Source organism: Aythya ferina (assembly GCF_964211825.1).
Source record: "Aythya ferina genome assembly, chromosome: 2".
Lineage (NCBI taxonomy): Eukaryota > Metazoa > Chordata > Aves > Anseriformes > Anatidae > Aythya > Aythya ferina.
In genome coordinates, this window is record NC_140297.1 from 107,809,187 (window position 1) to 107,835,159 (window position 25,973).

A 25,973-nucleotide genomic window follows, 5' to 3' on the forward strand; every position below is an offset into this window, starting at 1 on the left:
CAGTTTTATAAAAGTAATGTGAATTTGTACTGAACACAAGAAATACTTATACTGTGCATAACTCAGTTACAGAAACTGTTAATTTTTCATGCTTTCCAACTGAGGGTGCGTCAAGGGTGTACATGTAGAGGGACGACTACCACAAGAAGCCTTTTCCCCCTGTCTCTTGTTGTTGATTTGTTTCAAAAATACTTCATGCCTTCTAAAATGAAAACGTGTTTTTAAGAAAGGAAGGATCTTCTCTACCGTCAGAGAAGTATCTGTTTGCTCAGATTAAATTTCTGAAGGACCTGTTGAGAGTTCAAATGGCAAAACTCAACACATGAAGTCAAGAGATGAGTTTTACGTCTCGGCTTTAACACCAATTTGCTTGATGACCCTAAACACTGTTGGTGGGATTCATCTCACTTAGCTCAAATTAGGAGAAGTAGGATGAATACCTTCTAGAGGTGCCTTTATTTTTGTTAACTATGAGAAGAGTCTAGTCAACTGCCTTAGTCTAGGTGTTTGGCTTGATGGCTAATGTTAAGTGAGATGACCCCCTTTCCCACATACTGACCTCAGTTGGCTTCTGGAGCTGCGTGCGCTTGGCAAACTTATCCTGGGATATGGACATCATAGAATCATAGAACCACAGAATGGCTTGGGTTGGGAGTGACCTTACAGATCACCTCGTTCCAACCCCCTTGCCATGGGCAGGGACACCTCCCAACAGACCAGGTTGCTCCAAGCCCCATCCAGCCTGGCTTTGAACATTTCCAGGGATGGGGCATCCACAGCTTCCCTGGGCAGCCTGTGACAGTGCCTCACCACCCTCATAGTAAAGAATTTCTTCCAAATATCTAATCTAAACCTACCCTCTTTTACTTTCAAGCCTTGTCCTATCCCTAAACTCCCTGACAGAGTCCCTCCCCAGAGGGACTGTAGCCCCCCAGGTACTGGAAGGCTGCTATAAGGTCCTTGGAGCCTTCTCCCCTCCAGGCTGAAAAACCCCAGCTCCCTCAGCCTGTCTTCATGGGAGAGATGCTCCAGCCCTCTGATCATCTTTCTTGTCCTCCTCTGGACTTGGTCTAGTAGGTCCACGTCCTTCTTGTGCTGGGGGCCCCAGAGCTGAGCACAGTAGAGCATAGGGGGAAAACCACCTCCCTTGACCTTCTGGCCACACTTCTTTTGATGCAGCCTAGGATATGATTGGCTTTCTGGGCTGCAAACACAACACTGCTGGCTCATATTCAGTTTTTCATCCACCAATACCCCCAAGTCCGTGTCACAGATGGAAAGAAGGTGGCTTTTACAAAATATATTTAAGATTTTCTGCGCCCCGGTGGGATCTAGATGGGATGAACTTCACAATATTTAGCATGTTCAGAAAGGAAGCATGGACTCTGTTATTGCCTAAAGCAGGTAGCTGTGGGGATTGAATATTTCAATGTAGTTAGCTGACACAGTTAAGAATATTCTCCTCCTTCTCATTTGGGTGGGCAAGACGGTGGGTGGGGAAGCTAACACATTGCTTTTGTATCTGTTTTATTCTACTGTATCACGGTAATAGCTATGTTATCATCACTGCACCTGGCCATTGTCCAGTAGTGCAGTATGGGCTAGGAGTAGCATCTGTTACACATCTGCTGCTTGCAGCGTTTTCCTCTCTCTTTCTCACTGAAGGGAAAATTTAAAACTGATCTTTCAATACATGTAAATACACAGGTTTGCTTAAATATACACTTAAATTTGCTGGGTCAAAACACAGACTTCAAATTTTGAATGGAAAATGGCAAAAGAAAACAAAAAATTAAACTTCACAACTGTTAGAACATTTCTCAAACCCCTTTTCATGACAAAATATTCAGGTTATTACCATGCCTAGTCATGAATAAAAGATAAAACTGAAGTATGTACATATAAGCATACAGTGAAAACTGTAAAGCACAATTCAAGTGATTTATTTATACCAAATCCAGGTTCAGTGTATAAAGGATTATGCAGCTGAACCTTGCCCTGTTGGGCAGAAGAAAGTGCTTTATCACAGTAGTTTCTAGTGATGTAGCTGATCATCACCTATAACCCTTCTTTAGTGTCTGGACAGCAAACAGGCAACATTAGCTGATAGCCTCAGAAGTCTGTCAGGGCAAAGTAGCTCTGACCCTTCTCCTGACTTGTTAGCAGGATAAAATTTAAATCTGAATAAAACTGTGTGAAGGGATGGAAAAACACAGCCCTACATCACGATCCTTCCCAGGTAAAAGAGTTCATCATAACACTCTGGTTGTGAGGCCTGGCTCTCAGCCACAGAGCTGTACAAGCATCCTGACAGCTCACTCCTGCTTACAGAGCTGAGGGAAAGCTCCTTGAGAGCAAATCTGAAGTTCAGGCAGCTATTAGCAGGTTTTTATTTATTTCTCTATGCCTGTCTTCAGATCCAGTAACCACATTAGTATCAGGTACAAATAAATAAATAAATACATAAATACAATTATTTTCTTCACATTTCATCTGGTATTCAGCAAAGTTGCAGGACAATTTGCAAACACCGGGTTATACAATTGCCTTCCATAGGGAGAGGCTTGAAGGGCACAAAACCAGGCAGGGCATCAGTTTGCAGAAGATGGTTTCCATCAGCCAAGGGCCCCTTGGCACACTGAGGGACAAGCCCTAAACCTCAGGATTGCTGGCAAATGCGTGTTCCCCTCCCAAGCACATCTATCAGCGATAAGCAATGAACAACCATTTTAAAAGCATTAAATGTTGCTGCAAGCAGTTTCGTAGCTGCTACTGCTATCTATTGTTGCGTCTACTTGATATTTATTCAGATCTTATCCTGTTTAGACGGATTTCCAGAAACTCTCTGACAGAAGCTAAGTGAAACGCATTGAATGCTCATTGTTTTGTTTGTATTGTCAAAAGAATCCAGACAATTGACATTGTTCAAATCCCTTAGGCCAGCAAACTGAGCCTTTACGGTCACTGCTGGGAACTCTCTGGAATGGGGCTTTCCCACCTACGACTAAAGATGAGTTTTTTACTCTGCATGCAGAATAAGGCGACTCATGCTGCCTCTGGCCTGGAGCAGCCCACCGAGCACCCCGTCTCTGGAGCCAATTTCCTCTTTCTGCCTGCTCAGTGATCCTTTCCATAGGTGGAACATGAACCACGCAAACACGGCCAACGCACGTACGGAGGAAACAGCTGCTGCGGTGGTCCTGGTAACAGCACCACTCATCAGCACGTCCTTCTGTTGCTAACTTTAGCCTTGTTTCTTTCTGATGGGTGCCTGCCATCCTCAAACAATTCCAGTTTAGTAAAATAAACAATCAGGGGAAAAAAAACAACAACACCCTAGCTGAATTAAATTGCTCAGCCTTGAAGGAAAACATGCCTGTTTCTAACTTGGTAAATCTAGACAGTCTGGATTATGACTAAGAACCGGGAACATTTGGAAAGACCAATTTAGAAAAGCACAGTAGTCCCCACCTTCTTACGCCTCAACTGCTGGATTTGTTTCCCCCTTTTTTAAAAACTTTATTTAAGACGATCCAATGGAATAATTAGGGAAGCACTGGGGGGATGTTGCACAGAAGTTATAGCCTCCTGCAGCTTGTGCCCGTAGGGGATACTGTACTGCACAGGGGATTTGGGGCACGGAGCAGACTGGAGCAGAGCAGAAGGATCCATGACAACACAATTTCCTGAAAACTCTCCCAAGTGGAATTGGGGCTGTAACAGCTGTGGGAAAGGTGCCAGAGCCGCAGTCGTAGCCACAGACCAACACTAACTGATTCACTCACTGTGAGGAAAAAAACAACTTTTTTCTTCCCCCCCCCTTTTTTTTAAAAAAAAAAAAAAAAAAAATTGAGCTTTTTTCCTACTTTTGGTTTTGGCTCTTGTTCTGCAATGCTGCTGCACGTGCTGAGCTTTAGACATGGGAACTCTGTGGACTCCTGATGAGCCAGAAGTTAAGTAAATGCTTAAAGACCAGTTTCCTATCCCCTCCAGGGATTCTCAAATAAAGAGGAAAGGGTCTTAAAGAAAAAAGTAGATTAAATAGTGTAAACTGAAATCACACTTATAAATGTTTATTGGACCAGGGCTTTTGTTTGTACAGGGAAAGACAATTGCAACAAAATAGAATATGGTTTTATTCATCAAATACGAGAAACATTGCTGGCAACATATGTTTGTTCATTTTTTCTTTTTAGCACAGCTTTAGCTACTGTGTCTTGATTAATCTCTTTCCCTTTTTATAAACATTTGGTACGTATTTTACAAAAAAACTACTAACAGAAGGTTTAGCTAAATAATTGACACATGAATCCAAAACTGAATATTAAATGCATTAGATTTTTTTTTTTTCCACACAGTTGCTATCATAACTGTAAATACCGGCCACAAAGTAGAAAACATAATTTTGAAATCTCATCTGAGCAGATCTATAATTGAGAGTTTGTTCAGATACACCCCACATTTACATCCTAACATGTTGCCAAAAAATACAGATGTTCATCACAAGATGAGATAAAAAGGGTGATTGCCAGAGACATAATGAAAATGCTTTGATTTAATCTATTCATCCCAAGGTACACTGTCCAATTGTTCCAAACATGTTTATTTTACTAATAATTTGAGAAATTTGGAGAATATGATTATCTTCTTTGACCTGTCCCCCCTCTCTCCCAAATCTCCCAGCAAAATTGTCTAATGTGGGAAAATAAGAATTAAAAATGAAGGTGGAAAGTTGTTCTCGCTACTTCTAAATATAACAAACAATGCAGGCAGTAGATAGATAATGAACACAAATTGTGACTTCCGAAGCTGTATACTTAGCCATTTGGCAATGTGACACATCTAGCTACAGGCAGTATGAAAGCCAGGACAGTAATTCATTTACTTAAAGGTTTGGAATAGGAGGAATATTACTGAATTAATATGTGAGCTGGCTGTGAAATATACTATGTAGTTCCTACAGAACAGTTTAAATAACAGTGATTATTCAAAGTTTCCAATTTCATTTGATTCTGAAATATTCTTAGCAAAAAGGTGGTATAACTGGCTATGCATTGCATGGATTGTCATTAGTGAAGAGCAGTATTATATATTCTAATTTAAAATTAATCCCGGACTAAGTAATGATGATAAGTCAGACATAAATTTTGAAATGAAACCTCTAGGATATAAAATGAAATAGCCAACCAAGCTCACTGGTGAAAACTTTTAACAGGTTTTGCAGGTATAACTAAGATAACATCATATACTTTTATTTGGCTGACTGGAAATAAAAGAACATCCAACAAATGAAAGTATTTTTATTTAAATACTTTTCAAACAAAAACGTATTGTGATTAAGAACATTTTATTAGTTATAAAACCACCTTTGACAGGAGATAAAATCCAGTCCTTTTGTTCATTTTCTTTGTTTGCTTTTGAGCAGGTCAGTTAATTGATCTATACCTCATTTCAGACTTCTCTAAAATGAGGTATGGAAGAGTATTGTGCAATGCAAAATTTAGGATACCGTTCTGCACTGTCAGATGAATGGGTCTGTATAAAGGCAGACAAAAGTCTTTCTGTGGTTCACAACTCCCAGAGGGTGAGAGATCCCTATGAATTTTACTAGCTCAGTCTAATTTCTTCCAGTGATGACTCAGAGCTGATATCATTCTCCACCTCCTGCTGCCCTGTGTTACCCCAGCAGTGCAACCCTAGGTTGCCTACGGTTCTCATTCAGCTGCTACCCGGGATAGTTGGCTATCAGGACATGCCCAGTTGTAGCAATACACTTACTGCTTTCCTCCTGGGAGGATCAATGAAATCCATTTGTTCTTAAAAATCACATGTGCTGTTAGTATAACATCAGCCTGGCAGCTTGGATTAGGTGAAATTAAGATGACAGGCTGATGGTGGGGCCATACTTTGGCCATCAAACAGAATTAGTCTGGGAGAATTGCTTTAGGGTAAAGGTGACCCAAGGTAAAGCTGCTTGTAGTGTTCCTGCCTTTGTAGCTAGTAAAAAAGAAGAACATGGATTGTCCCTATTTCATTCCTTGTGTTTAGGCAATTGTCTCCCACTGTTTATTAAAAAAGGCTGTAAATTAGTGCACTTTAGTACAGCCCTGGAGGAAAAAAGGCTGAGCACAGAGCATGTGAGAAGGGTAGCCTTATGCCAAGATGAAGAATTATCTGGAGCTTCTCAAGCTTGTCTTAATCCCTTACACAACTGTGAAATCGTGGGCATAATGCTCAGATCCTGTGCTCCAAGGACCCGATGTGCCTGCATTGAGCAGCACAGCCCGTGCACTGAATCATGCTTCCTTTCCAAGGACAAAATCATGCCATAAGTTGAGCTACAGAGCACCACCGAGTTAGCTGGTTGCCTTCTGGCTCTAAAACTTGATCATCTGATGTCAGGTTAGAAAGCTCTACGTGCTGCTTTACAGTAAAACCGTGTTGGCGTCTCTAGGATACTCCTTCCTTCACAGAGAGACTGAGAGATCAATTTCATGAGACTACTGAGTTTAGCAGACCTGCAGTGATGAAGCCATTTTGTCAGCCACGGCGTTTCAAAGTGGAACTCGAAGACCTCTTTGCAAACTGTACTTTTACTTGCATCCTATACCCTGGCAGTACTTCAGCAGCTAGCCCAACAAGGGGTCTGTGCATTTGTGTATCCTTAAAACTGTTTTATGTATTTTGCAAAATGAATCATCTCGATTGAACTAAGAAGCTCTACGATACTAATCTTCATTGATGAGTATTCTCTGAAGTATAGCTTTTACTGGAAACAGGAGAAAGTATCAAAATACTGAGACCTGAAACTATGTTTGCTGTGAGTGACACGGGACAGTGCTGACCACTCGTAGTTTGATGTCCTGTTTGACAACATCAACATTGCCAATCTGGGGACATCTTTATTAAGTGATTAAAGAGTTCTTCCTTCTCTTTCCTGGAGGATAACAGCCAATTTTTATTTATTTATTAATTTTCCCCTAAGGGTTCCTCCCCTGCAGCACACAAAGGAATAATGCCAACTTGTTATTTCTGGTTAGAGGTCTAGAAAGCTAAAATCTGTTTTGACTACTAGAAGGGTTCACTGACTTGGAAGATTAAGAATAGTTTCAAATTACAATTGTTTACTTTCTTATCAATCATACTCTGAAATACTACAGCCTCTACTGTATCCAACAACAGATACTGGAGTTACAGTGAAAGCAAAAGTAAAACAAAATGACTGAACATGTATGTATGAAAAGAATAGGTCCCAGGTTTTATGGATACCTGCAATTAAGAATTAAAATATCTCTATATGGGGAAGGACAGTATTTATAGGTTTTTGAAACTGACACTAGCATTACCTAGAGGTAGGGAAGGGTTTAATGCAGAAAGCTTTCTCCCTCTCATGTACAAAATGTGTTTTCTTTCTTTCAGGAGAAAAGTTTAAATGAAATCTTAGTAACCACTGTGCTAACAAACGCTTTGGCACATCTCCTAAAAAACACTAATGTCAGTATCTCGAACTAACACCAATGTTGGTAATTTGGCTTATCACATTTAGAGGCCGTTTCAATTATATGGAGTGTTCTTCCATTTATACTAAACACAAACATGCTCTTTGTGGGACGTGTTAGAGAGTTGCTCTGTTTCACCTCTGCGATATCCTTCTAATGGGTGATCTGAATCTTAAATACAGTTTGAATTTACCTTTGTTCATTAGATGGTTATTCTGCATGAAGATTCTCAAAAATCTGAATTACCTAACTGTGAGCTTCATAATAGGTTTGTATCAAAATAATCCTGTTTTATTCTAAGAGGAGGTTAAGTCCATTGGAAATTTCATACAGTGCTAGCATTTGTGTTGATGGAGTTAACTATGAATTTATTGTTTGGTTATAGCAGTATGCTTCAGTGAGAAGCCTCTGGACAGGACTTTACTTGACAAATTTTCTTGGATGTCTGAGAAATAGACCATCAGGAAGATCTGAGGAAGACTCAGTTCAAGATGAAGAGTTCTGGATTTTTTTTTTGTTGAAGAAACGTGTTTGTATTTCTTTTAGAAATGTCTCTTGAGTGCTGACCAAGGTTGCACATGCTGAGCACGCCAGGCCCAAGCACAGGCACGTATGACTGCTGAGGACTGGGCCCACACAGAGTCTTCCCTGGGAAGAATCACTCTTCTGATTTTATCTTACAACAAAGAACATTTTTTTTTTTTTAAACAGCAAGCAGTAAGGAGATGCTCCCTCTCTGCTAGTTGCTACATTTGACTCCTGTATGGGTTTTTTCATTGTCATGTAGACCCCCACTTGTTTTACACATGAAGAGCCATCAACATTTTTGCAGCAAAGCAGATGAAAGTGCCATGCATGTCCAGTCAAACAAGCAAACAACCAGCTAAGCCACCAACTTTTGCTGTTCTTTCTTTTTCCCTGTGCATATCCAGCCCTGATGGCTCCTGGGTAGGGAAAGTCACCCAAGAGGAGTGTGAGATGGCTATCGGAAAGCACAGCACTCCTCAGGGATAAGATGATGGTGAGAGGCTGTTGTGGTAGTGCTAAGGCACATGTATGGGCTATTTGCCATCCCATGGCTGACCTTCATTCCCCTGTTTGCCTCACATCCATTCTGTTGTTGTCAACCTTGCCTCCTTTCAAAGAAAAGGGCCTTTTGTGTGCTTATTAACACTATTAGCACTGGCTGTTTTCTAATTCTGGATAATAATTGTGAAACTCTAATTACTGTAATTATGATGCTCCTGGGGTGAGGTTTTATTTTTTATAATCATTTCTAGTGATTTTTTGTAAATACTTCGTTATATTAAAAGCATGATAGACAATCATGAGTCCTAGCAGTGCATTTATATATCAACCACCTCCACCCAATTTCATCAGTGCACTTCACCATTTATTAATCAGATATTACTAAATTCCTCCTGCCTCAAGCGAAAACAAGGAGTGGGAGAGAAAGTGACTACTGACAAATGATAAATGATGTGACATGCCACGTTTGATTCCGCCAACCAAGTATCACTACCAGCCTAAGAAGAGCAAAGATGGAAGTGACAGCAAGATGACACAATTGAATATATTCTAAATCCAGTGTAACTCTTTAAGGAGGAAAGAAAAGTTTTTATGTGTACAAACACTGAAACATTTCAAGAAGCAACCTGAGACTTTGGCCAGTACATAAAGACTTTGATCCAGTTCCCATAGCTTCCCACACAAGGATCCAGCTGTAAGAGCAGCCTCTTGGAATAAACCAGATGTTATCATGTGTCTCTTGTTGGGAAACCAAACATCCCTACACTGGTTGGATAAAAAAAGTTCTGTTTCTTCTACAATAAGCCACCATAGTATGCTAAACCTCTTGGGAAAAGATGTCTGAAATTACACTACTATCTTCAGTTGCTCTATCAATTAGTAACAGGAACATGAAGGTCTCTTGCATTAATGTAATCTAAAATACATTTTTTTTTTAAATGGCCTATGGTCACATTGATTAATTTTTATGAGTCTTGTTCTTGCTTTTTAACTGTTTGTGGTTTGGAAAACGCTGATTCTTGCATTAAAATATAGGTGTATTATACCGCTAATTACTTATCATGCTCTTCTTGCAGACTTCATTGAGAGAGGGAAGTTGTTGACCCCAGCATGAAGAAGACAGAGACTTTTTAACTATCTTACAAGGGTTGCCTACTTATTCATTTTTCTGTAAAAGTTCTTAAGTCAACTTAGACCAATCTTAACTAAAAACCCCTTCATCAGCTGTTATCAAAGAACTGTTCATGCAACTCAGCAATGATTTTTCTAAACGACTGTGAGACCTCATTTAGATTTTTAATAAACAGTCACATTCTAATGAGGTCTTCATAAAACTGACTAAATATGTTTAGAAATCATTAGCTTAAATTACCAGTACAAAAGTCTCCTTAGGGAGCCCTGCAGATTTTGTGATAAGACTTCTGGCAGATGGATTGGTATAACAGCACAAGTGAGTTCTGAGTTTCCACACAAGCAGTGTAAATGTGAGTGACTGGGTAACAGGCTACTAGATAAAGAGCTAAATGTCCCTCAGGTGGGTTCATTAAAGAGAGAAAACAATCAAAACACATTTCTGTGCCATTTAAATACCAGGTGCACAGCAGTCTGCAGGTGCCAGAAACACTGACAAGGGTCCCTTGCTGGAACACACAAGAGCTTAAAGGGATGCATGGTTTTGACAAGTATGCCTCAGATAATGACAGATATTGGCAGATGTACCCAGACCCTGCTGGAGGGTAATGCAGGGACTGAGTCATTTGCAGCAGGTGCTTGCATTAGGGACAGCCTCATGGTGATTCCTCTATCCGCAATTAAAACAGTCCTGATGCATAATGCTCCAGGGCAAGAAGCAAGTTCCTAGCACTGATTTAATGACTACCCAGCCAGTCCTGGTAAACAAATACACATACGCCCCCTCAATGATTAATTCATGAAGGACATACATTGTGTGGCAAACATGTTAAACAGATACTCCTCTTTTCTGAAAACATAAAGGCATTTTCCTCCTTGACTTACACTGGGCAAGAGTTTTTAAAAATATATAAAATAATAAGCCCCTGTAAATCTTAGACCAGCAACAACTCTTGAAATTGAAAACTTCAAGGTCAGGAAGGTTACAAGATTTGCCCTGCAGGAATGGCCAAAAAGCCCATTAAAATCATTACTAATCAAGGTGGCACAGAGCTTGTGTTTGGGATTGAGGGAGAGATGGTGTGTTAGTAATGATGGTTCCCACCCTGGGAGTAGGACAGAAGCACCAAGAGGGAAGTGACTGTGTTGTTTTGTGGCTCATACCATCTGATTTCCATTAAAAGCTCATTTTAATTTCTGCTCTCTAATCTCACCTATGTTGGCCACCAGAGAAAGCAAGAACAAAGTCATTTCTACCACTGTCAGAAACAAGAAAACAAGAAAGCTGCAGATCGGTATCCCACTAGGACTCTTGCACCCTGAAGAAATCTCCACAGTGGCACAAACTGTTGCTTGCTGCTAAGGGAATGTGCGACCCAACTAAATGTTGTGAGGGGAGGCCACAGTGCTGGCACTGAGACTGGCACCTCCCTGGGTGACACCTGACAGGTCATGTTAATTGATGCTTTCAGATATGGACTTCAAGAAAACAGCATGTGGTTTCACATACTATGCTACGTTTGTTCTAAGGTTTGTTCATCCATCCCCTGAGAGCATCATTTTTTTTCATGCTTTGTTATTTATGAATGTGTACAAAGCTTTAACAAATTTGTTGGAGAGTTTTCTATTTGTACAGATTCATCCATTTTGAATTGGTATGTGATCACCCAACTATTTCTCCCATCCTTTTCAATCAAGGGACTGAATTTTTAAAGCAGCCTCCATGATCCTTCTTTGTCTCTGCAATTAGTTGTACACTTGTTCCTGCAGCAGGTGTTAATTGCCGTCACAAATCCTACTTTTTTTTTTTTAATATCTAAAAATAATAATTGCACCTGATCTGTTGGCAGGCTTGGTCACACAGATATCTAAATGTTAGGATTTATAGTAGCAATCAACCAAGGACATAAAGAAAGATAAATGGAGCTTGTAAAACTGGACTTGTTAAAAAGGAGACAAGATATAGCCCTTTGACTCACACTACGTAAGGAGTGCTGTCTCTCCTGGTGCAAACACCACAGGGCAGAGGGATATCAGCCACTCTACCAGCATGAAATTAAAAACACATCTCAAAATCATGTGGCTCACACCAAGATACATGTACTTCATGTACTTGACTTCTTATTTCAATGTTTTGATTTACAATAATGCAGTACTTGCAATAAAAGCAATGACTTTTTTTTTTTTTTTCTCCCATGTGAAATGAAAGCCATATGCCCAGTTCTCAAACAAAGTTACCTGAAAAAAACATCCCAGGTGAAGACTAAGACATCATGCATAGACAGAGTAGTAAATTAAAAGACTCAGTTATTGATGGTTGTTAAAAAAAAAGAAAAACAAAAAAACCACCAACAACAAAACAAACAAAAAACAAACAAACAAAAAAAAAAAACACAAAGAAAAGGGTTCCATTCAATACTTGTTGAAAACAAAATTAGGCTTAATAACTTGAGTAGGAGACCTTCTTTAGACATTATCAAACAAAGAAAGAAAAGTACACCTTATCAACCAGGTAAATCAAGCTTTCCTTTACTAGTCAGCTCCTGAAGAAGACCTCCTGGTCAACAGGTTTAGTAAAATAGTACAATAGCTCAGTTGGAAGGGACCTTCAGCCATCATGTAGATCACTTCAGGGCTAGCCAAAAGGTAAAGCATATTACCAAGGGAATTATCTAAATGCCCCTTGAACAGTGGACAAATGAGTAATGCCAATTTCTTCGGTTTTAGTCTGGAAGTGAACACCCAGACAAACCATGTTGATTTAGACTAAGATACTGTGAAGGAAATGCGATTTCATAGTTTAAATACTTTTTAAAGAAATCTGTCCCAGAATTACTCCTCGTCTTTGCCCCACCCTTAAAAAAATAGGTGACTCCATACCTTGCTCTGTAACCCATTCCCTGGTTTCCTTTAACAGAAATAGCACATCTGAGATATACACAAAGATATGACACTTTCCCTCTTTGGCAGTCTTTGCAGACTCTGCTGTACAGAGTGCAACTTTATCAGTTACTTTTTCATTGTGTTAATGTTTTCAAAGCCAAGCATCCAAAGCATGCTTAAAAGTAATTGATAATGAACCTCTTAGCAGAGGCAGTCATAAATATTTTATGTGCCTTACTCAGTATATAAGCGTCTTGTTGGTCTGCTATTTAATTTCCAAAAGCAAACACCTTGGAAGTCTTTCATCTTTTAAAGTACAAAAATCACTTACCCTTCCCACTTCTACGAGATTAGTAACCATGATTATGCTGGCTGTGTTCTCATGCCATACCATTCTCCAAAAGTCATATATTGTCTCCTGCATTGGTCCTGAAACAATAAATCAAAGGAAAGGTTACCTTCTGAAAGTCTCATGATTGGAAGCTTGTCTCTGGGGAAGCTTGAGAAATCATGGTTATCCACATATATTCATATCACTATCATCATATTTTTCATTTAGGGTCAATTTCCTTTCTGTCATCTCACCTATCTGCATTTAAGTATTTTTCTCCTGAAATAGTGCTCTGAAAGAAAGTTAGTTCTCTAACATCCAGGTATTTATCTCCGTAATACTCCAAAGTGGAATTATAAAAAATGGATAACATTACTCTTTCTCTTAACAATTGGATGATAACCTAGGGAAGGTGTATTTGGAATGAAATGAGCCACAATGGACTATGTGGCCTTTCCCGGTTTCTAATATTTTTCTTAGTATGTACTATCCATCAAATTACCCCAGCTCCTAAATTGTACTTCCTGAAGTGAGACAGAAGTTATAGTTTCTTGCTGCTGTATATCACTTTGCAAAGCAGCGGGGAAAGCGGTAAAGAACCCTTGTGTGTCATGGCAGTGATGTCCTCTGCTGTACTCTCAGAGAAAAATGTCTCTGAACAACCTGAGCTCTCTTGTAGACACAGGGCTTCTTTCAACATCATGCTGAGACTGGCCACCAGCCCACAGGAGCATAGGAAATGTCAGTGGCAGAAATGTAAAATGCTGAGAACAAGCACAGCTTTCACACGTGCCTGGTCATGTCTGTTTCTAGCCCACGTGCCTATGTGATGCTCCACATGTCTACATGACATCCACTGTGCCACCCTGATTTGAAACCACTGGTTTAAAATCATTGGGCCAATAAAAACAAACAAAAGCAAAATACTATCAAGAACTACAAACTTAACATCCACATTGAATCCATTACTGAACTGCCACATTGCAGTAAGCAATTAGACTGGCATAATTGCTCCTCAAGTGAAGAAACCAACACTTTTAAAGCACTACAAAACCTTACATTGACACATCTGGGTCGTTTGGTACCCAAGTTTTGTTACTTTGGTTTCCATTTAAAAATGGAAACCAAATGGAAACGGAAACCGATTTTACTCCGAAAGTCAAGTACTTACTGAACAATGTAATAATATTATAAGCAAGTAAAACCCAATTCATCAGGCATTTAACATAATTGTGATGTAACTTAGAACTCACGTTTAAGTAAAAGGATGGTAATAGTTTAGAACTCATGAATTTCTATAAAATATTTTGATTTTTGGCAATTTCAAAACATATTATCATCCACAATTTGCACAAACCATTTTAAAATGTTCTGCATTCTCCCCCTTACTTAATTCTTCTGTTTCTAAAAATGCTGCATATATAGTTCGTTTCACTGTTTTCCCTAAAGTCGGTCAACTTGTCTTTTGTTTGTTTAGGTAGCTCACATAACAGGAGAAAAAGCCAGTTAAAACAATAGGAAGCTATGCCTGTTGGAACACAAGAAATGTCAGAAGCCACAGAGTAGAAATAATAGCAGAATCTAAAAATACCGTTTCTGAAATTACTAGCTAGACTCAAGCTGGTGTTGTGACTGCAAAGCTTGAGACTATTAAAAAAACCCACAAAACAAAACAACAACAACAAAAAAAAAACAAATCAAACAAACAACAAAACAAAAGAGATGATATTTTTGAGAGATTTAATTTGCAAACATGACAGATTTAAGTCACTCTTTAAGTCAGTCTCCTCCATGTGAAAATCTACAATAAGTATTTTACTTCTACATCAGTGGAATGTACAATAAGTATTTTACTTCTACATCAGTTGGATGTACAATATGGAAGTTGTCCAAGCACAATTTTGGATGCTACAGTAAGATAATTAATATATATCATAGTGAATGTTTAGCTTGCTTGTGCTTCAATAATGTCAGATTCAATATAGTTTTCTTGGCAATTCAAGTCACAACACCATTACAAAGGTTTTGGACCAACCTCTCCTACAGGTAGAAGAAAGGAGGCTATTTTACTCACTGTAGGAAAATGCTGTCTCTGCATAGCTTTTTCCTTCCTCTCAAATCTCAAAAAATATATTCAGCAGAATTACTATTGCTGTCACCTTTGAAGGAATGTAGCTAAAAATAGGATTAGGGAGAGGCAATTTTCCACAGAGTAATGTCCTGGAAGGAGTCTGCAAGTTCAAGACACATTATTAAGATTATTTAAGCTTGATTAAGGACAAAAAATAACAACAGGACGGCTTCAAGAATCCTGATTCACAGCCTGGTTTAATGGAGAAAATCTAAATGGCTCCACTACATTCTGTCACCACAGAATTAAGATTGCTCATCTGAATATGTTTTTCACAAAGCTGGAAGAAAGGTGAAAAAAAAATCCTGTCCACACAGCCCTGTTATTTTCCTCATGCAAGAAGCCAGAATCCTTCAGAAACTAAGGGACAATGTAGCAAGTTTCTCTATGTATTATTTCAGACAGTTTTCTTTCCTACTGATTCTTTTGAGAGAGATGGTTGGGCCCTACTTCGTAATAGTCAGTTCTTTCTGACAGCTCTGGGACAACCGGCAACAATTCATTCCTGATTTTTGTCCTCCACAATCAACATAATTTGTGTTGTGATTTAAAGATTCTTACATTTCAGATCTTTAAGTCACAAATCACAACAGGGCAGAGATGCTAAACACTATTTCCTTCCTAAATATTTTGAGTTTGTCATTCTTCAGAAAGAAAGAAAGAAAAAGATAATAAATTATGAGAGAAATACATCATAAGAAAAAAGTAATAGCACTTTTCAGGCCAGAGAAAAAGCTGGGCTCTGACAAGTCTTTCAAGTTTGATTCCAAATGTTCTTCTGGAACGTCCTGTTCTGCAGTGCTGAGTATGCTCTTCTCAACCTCACTATCCAATTGATAAGACAATGATAATTAAAAGTGCTTGACAGGATTTCCCACTTTCCTCAAGTATTTTCAAGTGTTTTTCCTGCTTTTTCTCTCCAATTCTTATATCTAGCCTCCAAACTTCTTTGACATTCAGGACATTGAAAGGAAAAAAAATACCCAAAAACCTACCTTAAAGTCTCAGAAAGTAATTCTTTTCCACCCCATTTTTCTTTTCTTCTTGACATTTTTCAAATTATTTTCTGACATATGAATAAATTATTACTTGTCTCCAGCCAGTATTGAAAAGCATTAGAGGCTCTAGGTAGGGCTGGAGGATTTATTGTCATGAAGAACTGAACAATTTGATTCCAGAGACTCATGGTAGGGAGACAAAGAGCCTATAATTGTTCTAAGTATCAGCTTAACAGATGTGTGCACAATAGGCAGGAAGGTTATTCTCAGCAGTTGCCCTCTTGCGGGAGGAAAAGGTCTGAGGAGAAGGTACTGCGCTGCTAAACAGCGAGCCTGTGGCATACCCCATTAGCTACACAATATAGTAGTTGGTATCAAAGATTGCTGCTGTGAAAAAAGAAATCAACAACATACTGCCTCCTGAAGATGAAAAGCAAAGCAAAGGAAAATAAGAAAAAGAAATAAACCTTGCAACCCCCCAGCTAATTAAATGCATTATCGAAAAAAAAAAAAATCAAAAGAAATGATCAGTGGAATATATCACAACCCTTAGCTGCATTACTAGTAGTTGTTAGTTGCTGCTGTGGAAATGCCAACATATTAGGAAATGGAAAATCACACAGCTTCTAAGAATGGATTAAACTCTTAAGAAGCTGCTTCTGTACGCAGAGCTTTCTGGATCTGCTTTCTGCTTGTTGTGAGACCCAGTTCCAACAACTGGAATTACTACTGGGATATGTGATCATTTTGAACATTAAAAACCAACCTAGAATACAGAAAAACAGTGTAAACGTTTAGGAAAAAAAGCTAACACTCAAAGACAGAAGTAAAACCCGAACCCTGAAATGTCCCCAACACTTACTCAGACTGAGGCTTGTAAATCTATGGGCATTTTTAATTTCCTACAAAAGCAAGCAACTTAATGAGCAAATAGGTTCTGAAACCCTTTTGCAGCACAGAATGTTAAATCCTCAGCAAAATGGTTGTTACTCCTGATACCAAATTCAATGATAGCTATTAGAGCTAGAAACATGCAGAAAATGAACAGGTACCTTTACTGCTCTCCCAGGGCAGTGCCATGGGCAGTGATAGACACTAGCAGGTGATGACAGAGGCAATGGACTAACAAGGTGCAAGACTTTTACAGCAACAGCAAAAGCTGATCCTGATAAAGAGTGCAATAAACCTGCTTCCAGTGAGTATGAGGTTGTAAAATGGTCTCCTCTTCTAGTGGTTACTGCAGTTTCCAGGAGCAATGAGGACTGTCTTTCCTTCTTACTGAAGCAAAACTTACTCCTTGCCTCTGTGACTGCCTACAACCTGTGTACAACCTTGGCACTCTAGTTAATATGGCAACTAGTTAATATACCTGCATGGAGTGAGTTGCTTTTTAGCCCTCATTCTTTATGGTCCCTTCAAAATGAACCTGGGGTGCAATATTTTTTTTTCTTATTAACAAATATGGTTGCGTGGCAAAAAAAAAAAAAAAAAAAAAAAAGCCCAAAATCAATGATTGATTTTGAAAATACACTGTCAAAAAACTGCAAGCCCATTATGTAGCAGAAGTCACTCAACATACTTAGGAAAGAGCAAAATCAAATCAAATAAAACAAAACAAATTACTACGAAAACACAGTACAAGCTAAATAGATTAAAAAGTTGAGGAATGCTCTTTTTCCTAGCGAACCCATTTACATGGGACAAACAAGCTGTTAGTAGAATAACTTACTGAGAATTTCACAGCAAGAAGCAAAATTACAGGGTTACTAATGCTCTGCCAGTCCAGTGATCTGATTATCTGTAAGTACATGCTATTTGCTCTTTTAACCATGCTAGAATTTGGAGTTAAGAACAGAACACCCTTTCAGAAAAAAAAAAAAAAAAAAAAAAAAAAGTTATGTAAAATACTGCAGTTAAATGTTATTTTACACTATAAATATCACTGACTGCAGTCAAGAGTACATCTCTCTTACTTGAAATACTTTTTTTCTCTACTGAGTAAGGCAACATGATGCCCAACATTTTATCAGCAGGAATTTATAGGCACATTATTATGTGATCGTGTAGTCATGAGCACTCAGCTCTGTCAGTCTCTCAGTTACTTTGTAAGATGTTGTTCAGTGGTCAGCAGCTCTAAAAACACGGACACTCTTTTATGTGACCAGGTTTAGACTAAGGTACATACGATTAGGTCTCATTTTTTTATATATATTATATATATATATATTTTAAAAAGCAGCACACTAGAAAGAAAAGTTATAGATTTTGGTTGTGCTGATTTAGTCAGAACAATGACACCAACTAGTGAGATAAAAAGCTCATTCAGGTTTTTTTTTTTTTTTTTTTTTTTAATTGCAGAACCACTGCTGTGCAGCAGTGCAGCTGTACGCTGGGGTCATTTGTGCCCTCCCCAAATGAGCTAGTTTCTGAACGGAAGATACTCAGTTGCTGATAATCTGATTTGTCAAGCACAGCTTTTACCATATGCTTGTTAAATATGTATGCTAGCATGTATTTAACTTTTCCTCACCCTTCCAGGAGTTCCTCAGGTAGTGATCACGCAGTCTTTCTGCAATAGCTTTTCTCAAAGTAGGTTTAGACATTTGTTCTCTGCCGTAAGAGATATACTTCAATTGACTTTAATTATTTTTAAATGCTTGTACAAGAGTATGTTTTTATAGGCACAGTATGTGCTTCTACCAATACACTGGATAATTTTAAGGTCTGAGATAAAACTGTGGTTGAGATATCACTAAACCCTGTGGGTCCAACACTCACCAATAGCTACCAAAGGCATACAGATCAGTCCTTCGTGATTAAGGTGTCAGTAAAATAATGACAAAAAAGAATGAGGTCATATAACCTAATGCTTTAATTAATATCCTTGCCAGTCTGCTCAAGAAACCAAAGCAGGGGAGAGGGTAAAAAGTATCCCAATGCAACACATCTATTCACCTTCAGTGAAATCTCCTATAGGCCTGCCACTGTAAGAATTAGCACAGTAAAACACAATAGACATTTGTACTGGCTGAACTTGGCCATAAATGTTTCAGTGTTATTTATTAATTGCCAGTTTCTAGCTGTCATATTTCAGTATTAATTTTTATTTGTCGCTTCTCCATATCCCAGCCCCGGACATTCTGTGCACTGGAGGACCTCAATGAAATTAAACAAGACCCTGTAATAAGCTGAAGAAACACAATCTTGCTTTAATGACTTTATTTGATTTATAGTGTTGATGCAGACTGTGACGGTATACGAAATGCACTTTCTAATTTTAGCCTTACAAATATTAATTATTAGGTAATCTTCAGCAGGGGCTATATCGTAATTATACAGCTATGCTGGCCTTCCTGATAAAGCCTTCCTGGAAATCTCTCTTGCCTTGGAAAAATACAAATAAACAAAGCTGTAGATGAGCTTTCAACAAAGTTGGTACCCATTAAGTATGCTAAGCCAGCAGGCTGCCCAAGCAACGAAGCCTGAGGCAACAGTCACTCTTACTTGAAGCATGGAAAAAAACCTCTCTCTCCATTTTAGACCTCATTTTAGCTGATTCCTCCTCCACGGTGGCAAATTCAGAGATGGGGCAGAAAGAAGCCATTTGTTTGTAAAGGCAGTAATTTACTGATACTGAGGTAGCAAAGAACACCACTTTGTAAGCAACACATTTACCAGGACTTTAGTAATAAACAACAACATGTTTAGTTGCTCCTAACACCAGCTGTAAACCCCACTTCAGAACATAACGTGTATATCAATCACATGCACTCCCTATATTTGAGTTGTAGCTAGTCCTCCACTTCTTTTTTTATTTTTGTCCTTTTTTTTTTTTTTGGCCTTTTGCAGTGATACTACCTTACAATCCAAAGAAAGAGAACAGTAGGCAGCCACAGTATTCCACAGTAAGCCACCTCAGCTAGACTCAGGTGGGTTAATCAGGGCTGAGCTATGAATTTAAAATGTGTTTTTCACGATTTCCTCACCTTAGATGGATTGTCAATAGGAAACAGATCTGACTGCATCTTGTTAGCTTGACATTTCAGGAAAACACTGCTCATAAAGCAAGCTGAAATACTTTACCAGGACAAATCCTGCCCAATACAGCTACTGGCAATGTAGATGCTTTCTACTGTATCCTTCGTTCAGAAAAATGCAGCCTTCTCTCATTATCAGCTAAGGGACAGCACAGTGAATAGTAATTGGCTGATTTTCAAGCACAAACTAAATGCTACCTGCTTCCAGCCAGCCAGTCAGCAAGCACTGCTGGCTGCAGATCGCTCTCTGCAAAAACTGGCTTTCACAAAATGGAATTTTTGAAGTGCTTTCAAGTCCCATTAGCTTCCAATGAGGCTTAGACTGCTAAGTGACTGAGGTGCATGGAGAAATTTTATCTATAGCTCCCATGAGACTGCCCAGTGCTCTGACTGGCCTTCTATACCACCGCCTCCTACATTTAGAGGAGTAAGCACTAGATCATCCACAGGATGAAGAAACAGAGGAGACTGACCTGTAAATTCCCCATCTCTTTCCAAATGTAAAAAGAACATAAGAACATTTGGTTGATAATAAGCCCTTCACAATGTAGAGTAGTCATGAGCCACAGCACCATTGTTTCATGAAATACATACAAATGCTTCATAGATTGCTGAAATTAAAGAAAACCACTAAACTCCCAGTTTAATATGGAGATGTTTCAAAAACAACCTTTGAGCAATGACAAAGCTGATAATTCTAGAGAATTTTTTCTTTGAAATTGTTCAATTCAAAATCTAGATAATCAGCTTTAAAATAGACATTCTATATATGTGTGTGTATGAGTGTATACACACCAACCATTGCCTACAGCTGGATCATTTCTCTTGTTGGCATCTCCTCTGATCCTACTCTGCAGTGCTTCTGTGAGTAGTCAGAAAGTTTTATGGGCATGTGGTATTTATTCTCTGGAATATCACACAGCGTTTTATTTATTGATACAGAACCAACCAGGCTGGAACAGCACACATCTCTATGCATTATTTTGTCTGTGTTACAGTGCCATTTTGAAATCCTAGTCTGGGACTGGAGCTCCACTGTAGTGGGAACTGCCTTGCATATTAAATACAGACAGGGTGTTCATGTCTCTCACAGTCACAGTCTAAACATGCCTGGAGAGACAACGGGAAGCAAGGTAGGGGCAGAATGAATTGGACAGGTTTGGTATAATACACAGCAATCACAATATGCCAGCTGCCTTGCCCTTTCTGAATAATCCTAACTGCTCCTTCTCCACATTAGTATTTCCACCAATGGCACAAGACATTGTTGCACTTAAATGTGTTGTTAAATCTGAGACCAGGTTTGGCAGGTGCTATTTAAGACATTTTTATAACACTGGTAGCTAATGCTACCAGCTAACTTTCCATCTAATAAAGTGTTACACACTTATTGACTGACATTTCTCCGTGGCTGAATTTCCAATACTAGCTCAGTTTGTTCTGTATCAACAAAGTAAAATGAAAATGTCATATGATTTTTCAAAGAATAAATAGCATGTTCCCATAACACCTTTTGATTACTCACAGAAGGACTGCAGATTAGGAACAGAGCAACTGCTGGCCACAGAAACGGTCCAGATTTATCCAGTTAGCCTTAGATTAGGCAAAGCTGAATGCAATAAAAGCTGTGTACATAGTACTACTGGCTGTGTCTATGTCATCATACCGTTCAAGAAAGTTGCTTTTTCCAGTCTTTTTCTGATCTTTTCTTAAAAAAGAATAATAATAAATAAATAAATAAATTCATGTTTATCCAGTATAATTGAAAACCTCTTTCATATTATTTGTTTGCTACACAACAGGGATGTTAAATGGTCCATTCTCCATTAACATTTTTTCAGACTACAGTAAATCCAGTATCTTCCAAATTTTGCATCACAGCAATAAGGACAGACCTAGCCCTGGAGGCTAGGTTTTCCCTAGTGAGGGCTATGGGGTTACATGAATAAGGCCAGAGTCTTAAAGCTTTACCTTGCACAGCTTTTTAAGGGAGCACTGCTAGGCAATGACTTGCAGAAAATGTTTTTTTCATTTTTATTTTTTTTCACTATGAAGCAGGAATACTTTGAGTAACTGTACTTGTAACTAGAGGCCCTGATCTACTTTCCAGTGGAGTACACTGGCTACACAGCAAAAGTTGGTCTCACTCACACATGGACTCTCTTTCTCCCTATGCCCTTTTGACATTTAATTGCTTAAGTACAGTCAAGCATGTCAGGAAAACAATAGGGGACTCCTAGGAAACTGAGACACAGGCTCAAATTGAATCAGATCAAATAAAAACATGAGATGTTGACTCCCCCTCTGAAGTCAAACCTCTGACTGGAGGATTATTTTAGGAGCCTTGAGCCTAAAACCTGATCTTTGTCAAAGCAGTCCAACAGAAAGTTTCAGTTTAGCTGAATCAATGCTTTCCAGTGTGAAAACTTTAGTTTCTGACTAGTGTATTCTTCTTCGAGTTTCTAATTTGTGTTTTTTCTCAGTAAGGGTGACTTACATGGAAATAGAAATACCTATAAATCACTAAATAGTCCATCTGAGCTTGGGATGACTAACAAATATGGAATTATTTCATGAAAAAAATATGCAGCCTGTAACATTTTCCAGCTTGCAAGTCTTAGGTAATTGATTTGTTGGACTGGGCTCTTCATATCAACTTGTAATGCGGAATCAATTTTGACGATGGATGAGAACTTAAGATCATTTTATCCCCTTCACTAGAAGGTTCCTTAGGGAATGGACAAAAGAACCTAATTAGTCTTTTCCATTTCTACTTTCTATTTTCATGTTGAGTCAATCATAAGCATCGGGACGTAATAAAATCATCACTATTCTTCAGCTCAAAAATACGAGTTTATTCTGGCTACTTGTTTCTTTTATTATTCCCCAAGGAACTTATTGTGAAGGAATGTTACTCATGCTTTTGAGTAAGATATTCACATGCTGTATTCTTTAAACTTGTGCTGGAAGTTTAAGTGTATTAACACGAACAGTCTACCCAGATGAAAAAACAAGACAATTTAATCTACATTAAATCTTAAGTAAAAAATGCAAGCAAAACCTTTTCTTTTTTTCTCTCTCTCTTTCTTTCTTTCTATTATAATCCTTATATGTATCTCATGAGTGAGATATACCACTCATTATATATTTTTCTAGTTAAGTCTGGAGAACATTGGTAATTTAATTTCTTCCTCAGTTAGCCTAGTATTTTTTAACTTATCTCAGAAGCCATGGAAATACTGGAAATACTCAAAACCCAACATATCCTAGATGTATCAAGATGCACGTGAAGGTCATTAACAAATAAATGTGTATTGGTTCATTTTTCTTTTAACTTCAGGATAATTATAGTAAAAATTAAATCTGCTTGACAAATTCTCTCAGCACTGTTATTTATTACTACTTTGAGGAGCACATTGGTTATTTTCAGCACTTCATGTAGGAAAGTGCAATAATAATGTTTTAATTCTGTTTTTGGTTATATTTTATGGGGGGATGCAATATGCGATGTATACTGTAAACAAGGAAAGCAATTCTAACATGCGGTCTGGATATATGCTTAGTACAGAAGCAATAACATTAATGTGCTTGCAACAGAATGAGATTTAGCAGAGAGAATTGCCACAAAATGTACATGTGAATATGCAACTGCACAGAAGAATACAGATGCACAGGAAAAGAAATTAATCCAATAAGCTTGTTGTTTTTTGTTTGTTTGTTTTTTCAAAATGGCAGTGCTTCAAAATCACCCTGACTGTCACGTGCATTGGTGGCATTATCAATGTAGAGATTTCAGTTGCCACCAAAGGATACAGAATAAGGAAAATATGACAGGTTTCAAAGATTTTGATATAGTGAAGGGAAAAATAAACTGTGTTATTTGTTTCTGGATGCATTTGTTTCTGAAATACATTCTGTTTGCTAATTTGCTGCATCCTTTTCTTTCAGCAAATGAGAGGACCAAAAGCCTTCTCAGACCTGCTGCTGAGCTTCCTCTAGGTTGCTGAAGACCGGCTGGAAAATAGATTTCATAGACAAAAAGATGCTTTGACTGTGTGATTTTCCTGACAAACTGCATTTCTCTGCTCCTTCTTCTGCCTTAGCATTAGACTCTGTGACTGACAGGCATGTTAAAAGTACTCCATCAAGAGTGCTGGATACCTGCCCCATCAAGTCCAATTTATGGTTGATTCCTTATTGAGGATGGACACCCCATAATCAAACACCAGCTTTTCATAATTTGCATCCCCTAAAAACATGGACAGATGAGGTACATTTGTAAGGCTGACACTGTATAAATCTTCCTTGGACAAAAAATGGATGCATGGATAGTGCATGATCTCAATAATTAAGAGTTTGAAGAGCAGCTATACCAATAAATGTCAACTTCCTGAATGTCCAAAGTGTGTTTGGCTCACAAAAACAGTTTGCACAGCTCTTGAGTTTTAGAAAGATCATAATTTCCTTGTTTTCAGAACATATTTTATAATCCTATTTTTTAAAAAGACAAATATATTACTTTTCATGAAATGTTCTATTTTCTGTAATACAACCTTGGAACGTTTCTTTTTGCCTACACAATTCATCTATTTGTCTACTTAATTACTGTAGTCTCTCATTTTTTTACTACTTAATTCAGATATGCAAAAGTCTGTCATAGGTATTCTGGACTGACTTCACAACACAAAAATTAAACCAGTATCTTGTCCTTGAGATAGAGTTCTAAAAAAGCTCTGTAGACCTTTATATCTGATACCTGGCTGCTCAGTCTTTGTGTGGGAGAGGATAGAAAGATCATTTTTTTCTTATTTTCCAGCTTTGACAATGGACATAAAAATCAACAGCACTAGGCTCTGCATAATATTGGATCGATCAGCTTTTTTCCTGAGATCATCCTGTTCCACTTTGTCACCACACAAAAACTTCGAGACATGACACACTGCAACAGAGCCTAAGCCAACTTTGGATCTGTTAGAAAACCATGCCAGCTCTGCATTTAGAGCCTTCTATGCTGAATGGAAATCAACAAGGGCAACTCATTCCCTATACTGTGAAAACTACTACAGAGCTGATTAATACGAAGACAGAAAAATATGGAGTTCTGAAAATGTTGAAAGACCAACTGTTCTAACACAGTTATCATTAAATTTCCTACAATAAGCAAAGAGGCAGAGAGAAACTCAGCTATTCTCAGGTACCACAATGTGGCAACTGTTGGAAAGTGCTGACTTTGATAGTTACCAGTTTTTACTACACATTGTGAGAATCACAGAATCACAGAATGGTTTGAATTTGAAGGGACCTTAAAGATCACCTAGTTCCAACTTGCCTGCCACAGGTAGGGACACCTTCCACTATACCAGGTTGCTCAAAACCCTGCCCAGCCTGGCCTTAAATACTTCCACGGATGGGGCATCCACAGCTTCTCTGGGCAATCTGTTTCAGTCCTTCAACACCCTCTGATTAAATAACTTCTTCTTTTATATCTAATCTAAACCTTTTTATTTAAAACTATTTCCCCTTGTGCTGTCAGTACACTCTCTTATAAAGAATCCCTCTCCAGCTTTCTTGTTGGCCCCTCTTAAGCACTGAAAGGCCACTGTAAGGTCTTCCCAGAGCCTTCTTTTCTTCAAGCCAAAGAATCCCAACTCTCTCAGCTTCTTTTCATAGGAGAGGTGCTCCAGCTCCTTTATCATCCTTGTGACTTTCCTCTGGACTCACTCCAACAAGTCCACATCCTTCTGTTGGGAACCCAAAGCTGAACGCAGTACTCCAGGTGGGGTCTCATGAGAGTGGAGTAGAGGGGCAGATTCATCTCCCTCAACCTGGTGGTTGTTCTTCTTTTGATGGATCCCAGGATACGGTTGGCTTTCTGGGCTGCAAGCACGCATTGCTGGCTCATATTCAGTTTTTCATCCACCAACATCCCCAAGT

General features: G+C 38.5%; 1 protein-coding gene across 9 annotated transcripts in view; it reads right to left on the reverse strand.

Annotated features, from left to right (window-relative positions):
• The window catches only part of PTPRM (protein tyrosine phosphatase receptor type M), a 463,558-nt gene that overhangs the window by 22,256 nt on the left and 415,329 nt on the right, over positions 1 to 25,973 (reverse strand). For all 9 annotated transcript variants that reach the window (XM_084510811.1, XM_084510807.1, XM_084510806.1 and 6 more), the window contains one exon: positions 12,874 to 12,971. In XM_084510811.1, coding sequence (XP_084366937.1) covers positions 12,874 to 12,971 — 98 coding nt within the window. The remainder of the gene's footprint in view (positions 1 to 12,873; positions 12,972 to 25,973) is intronic.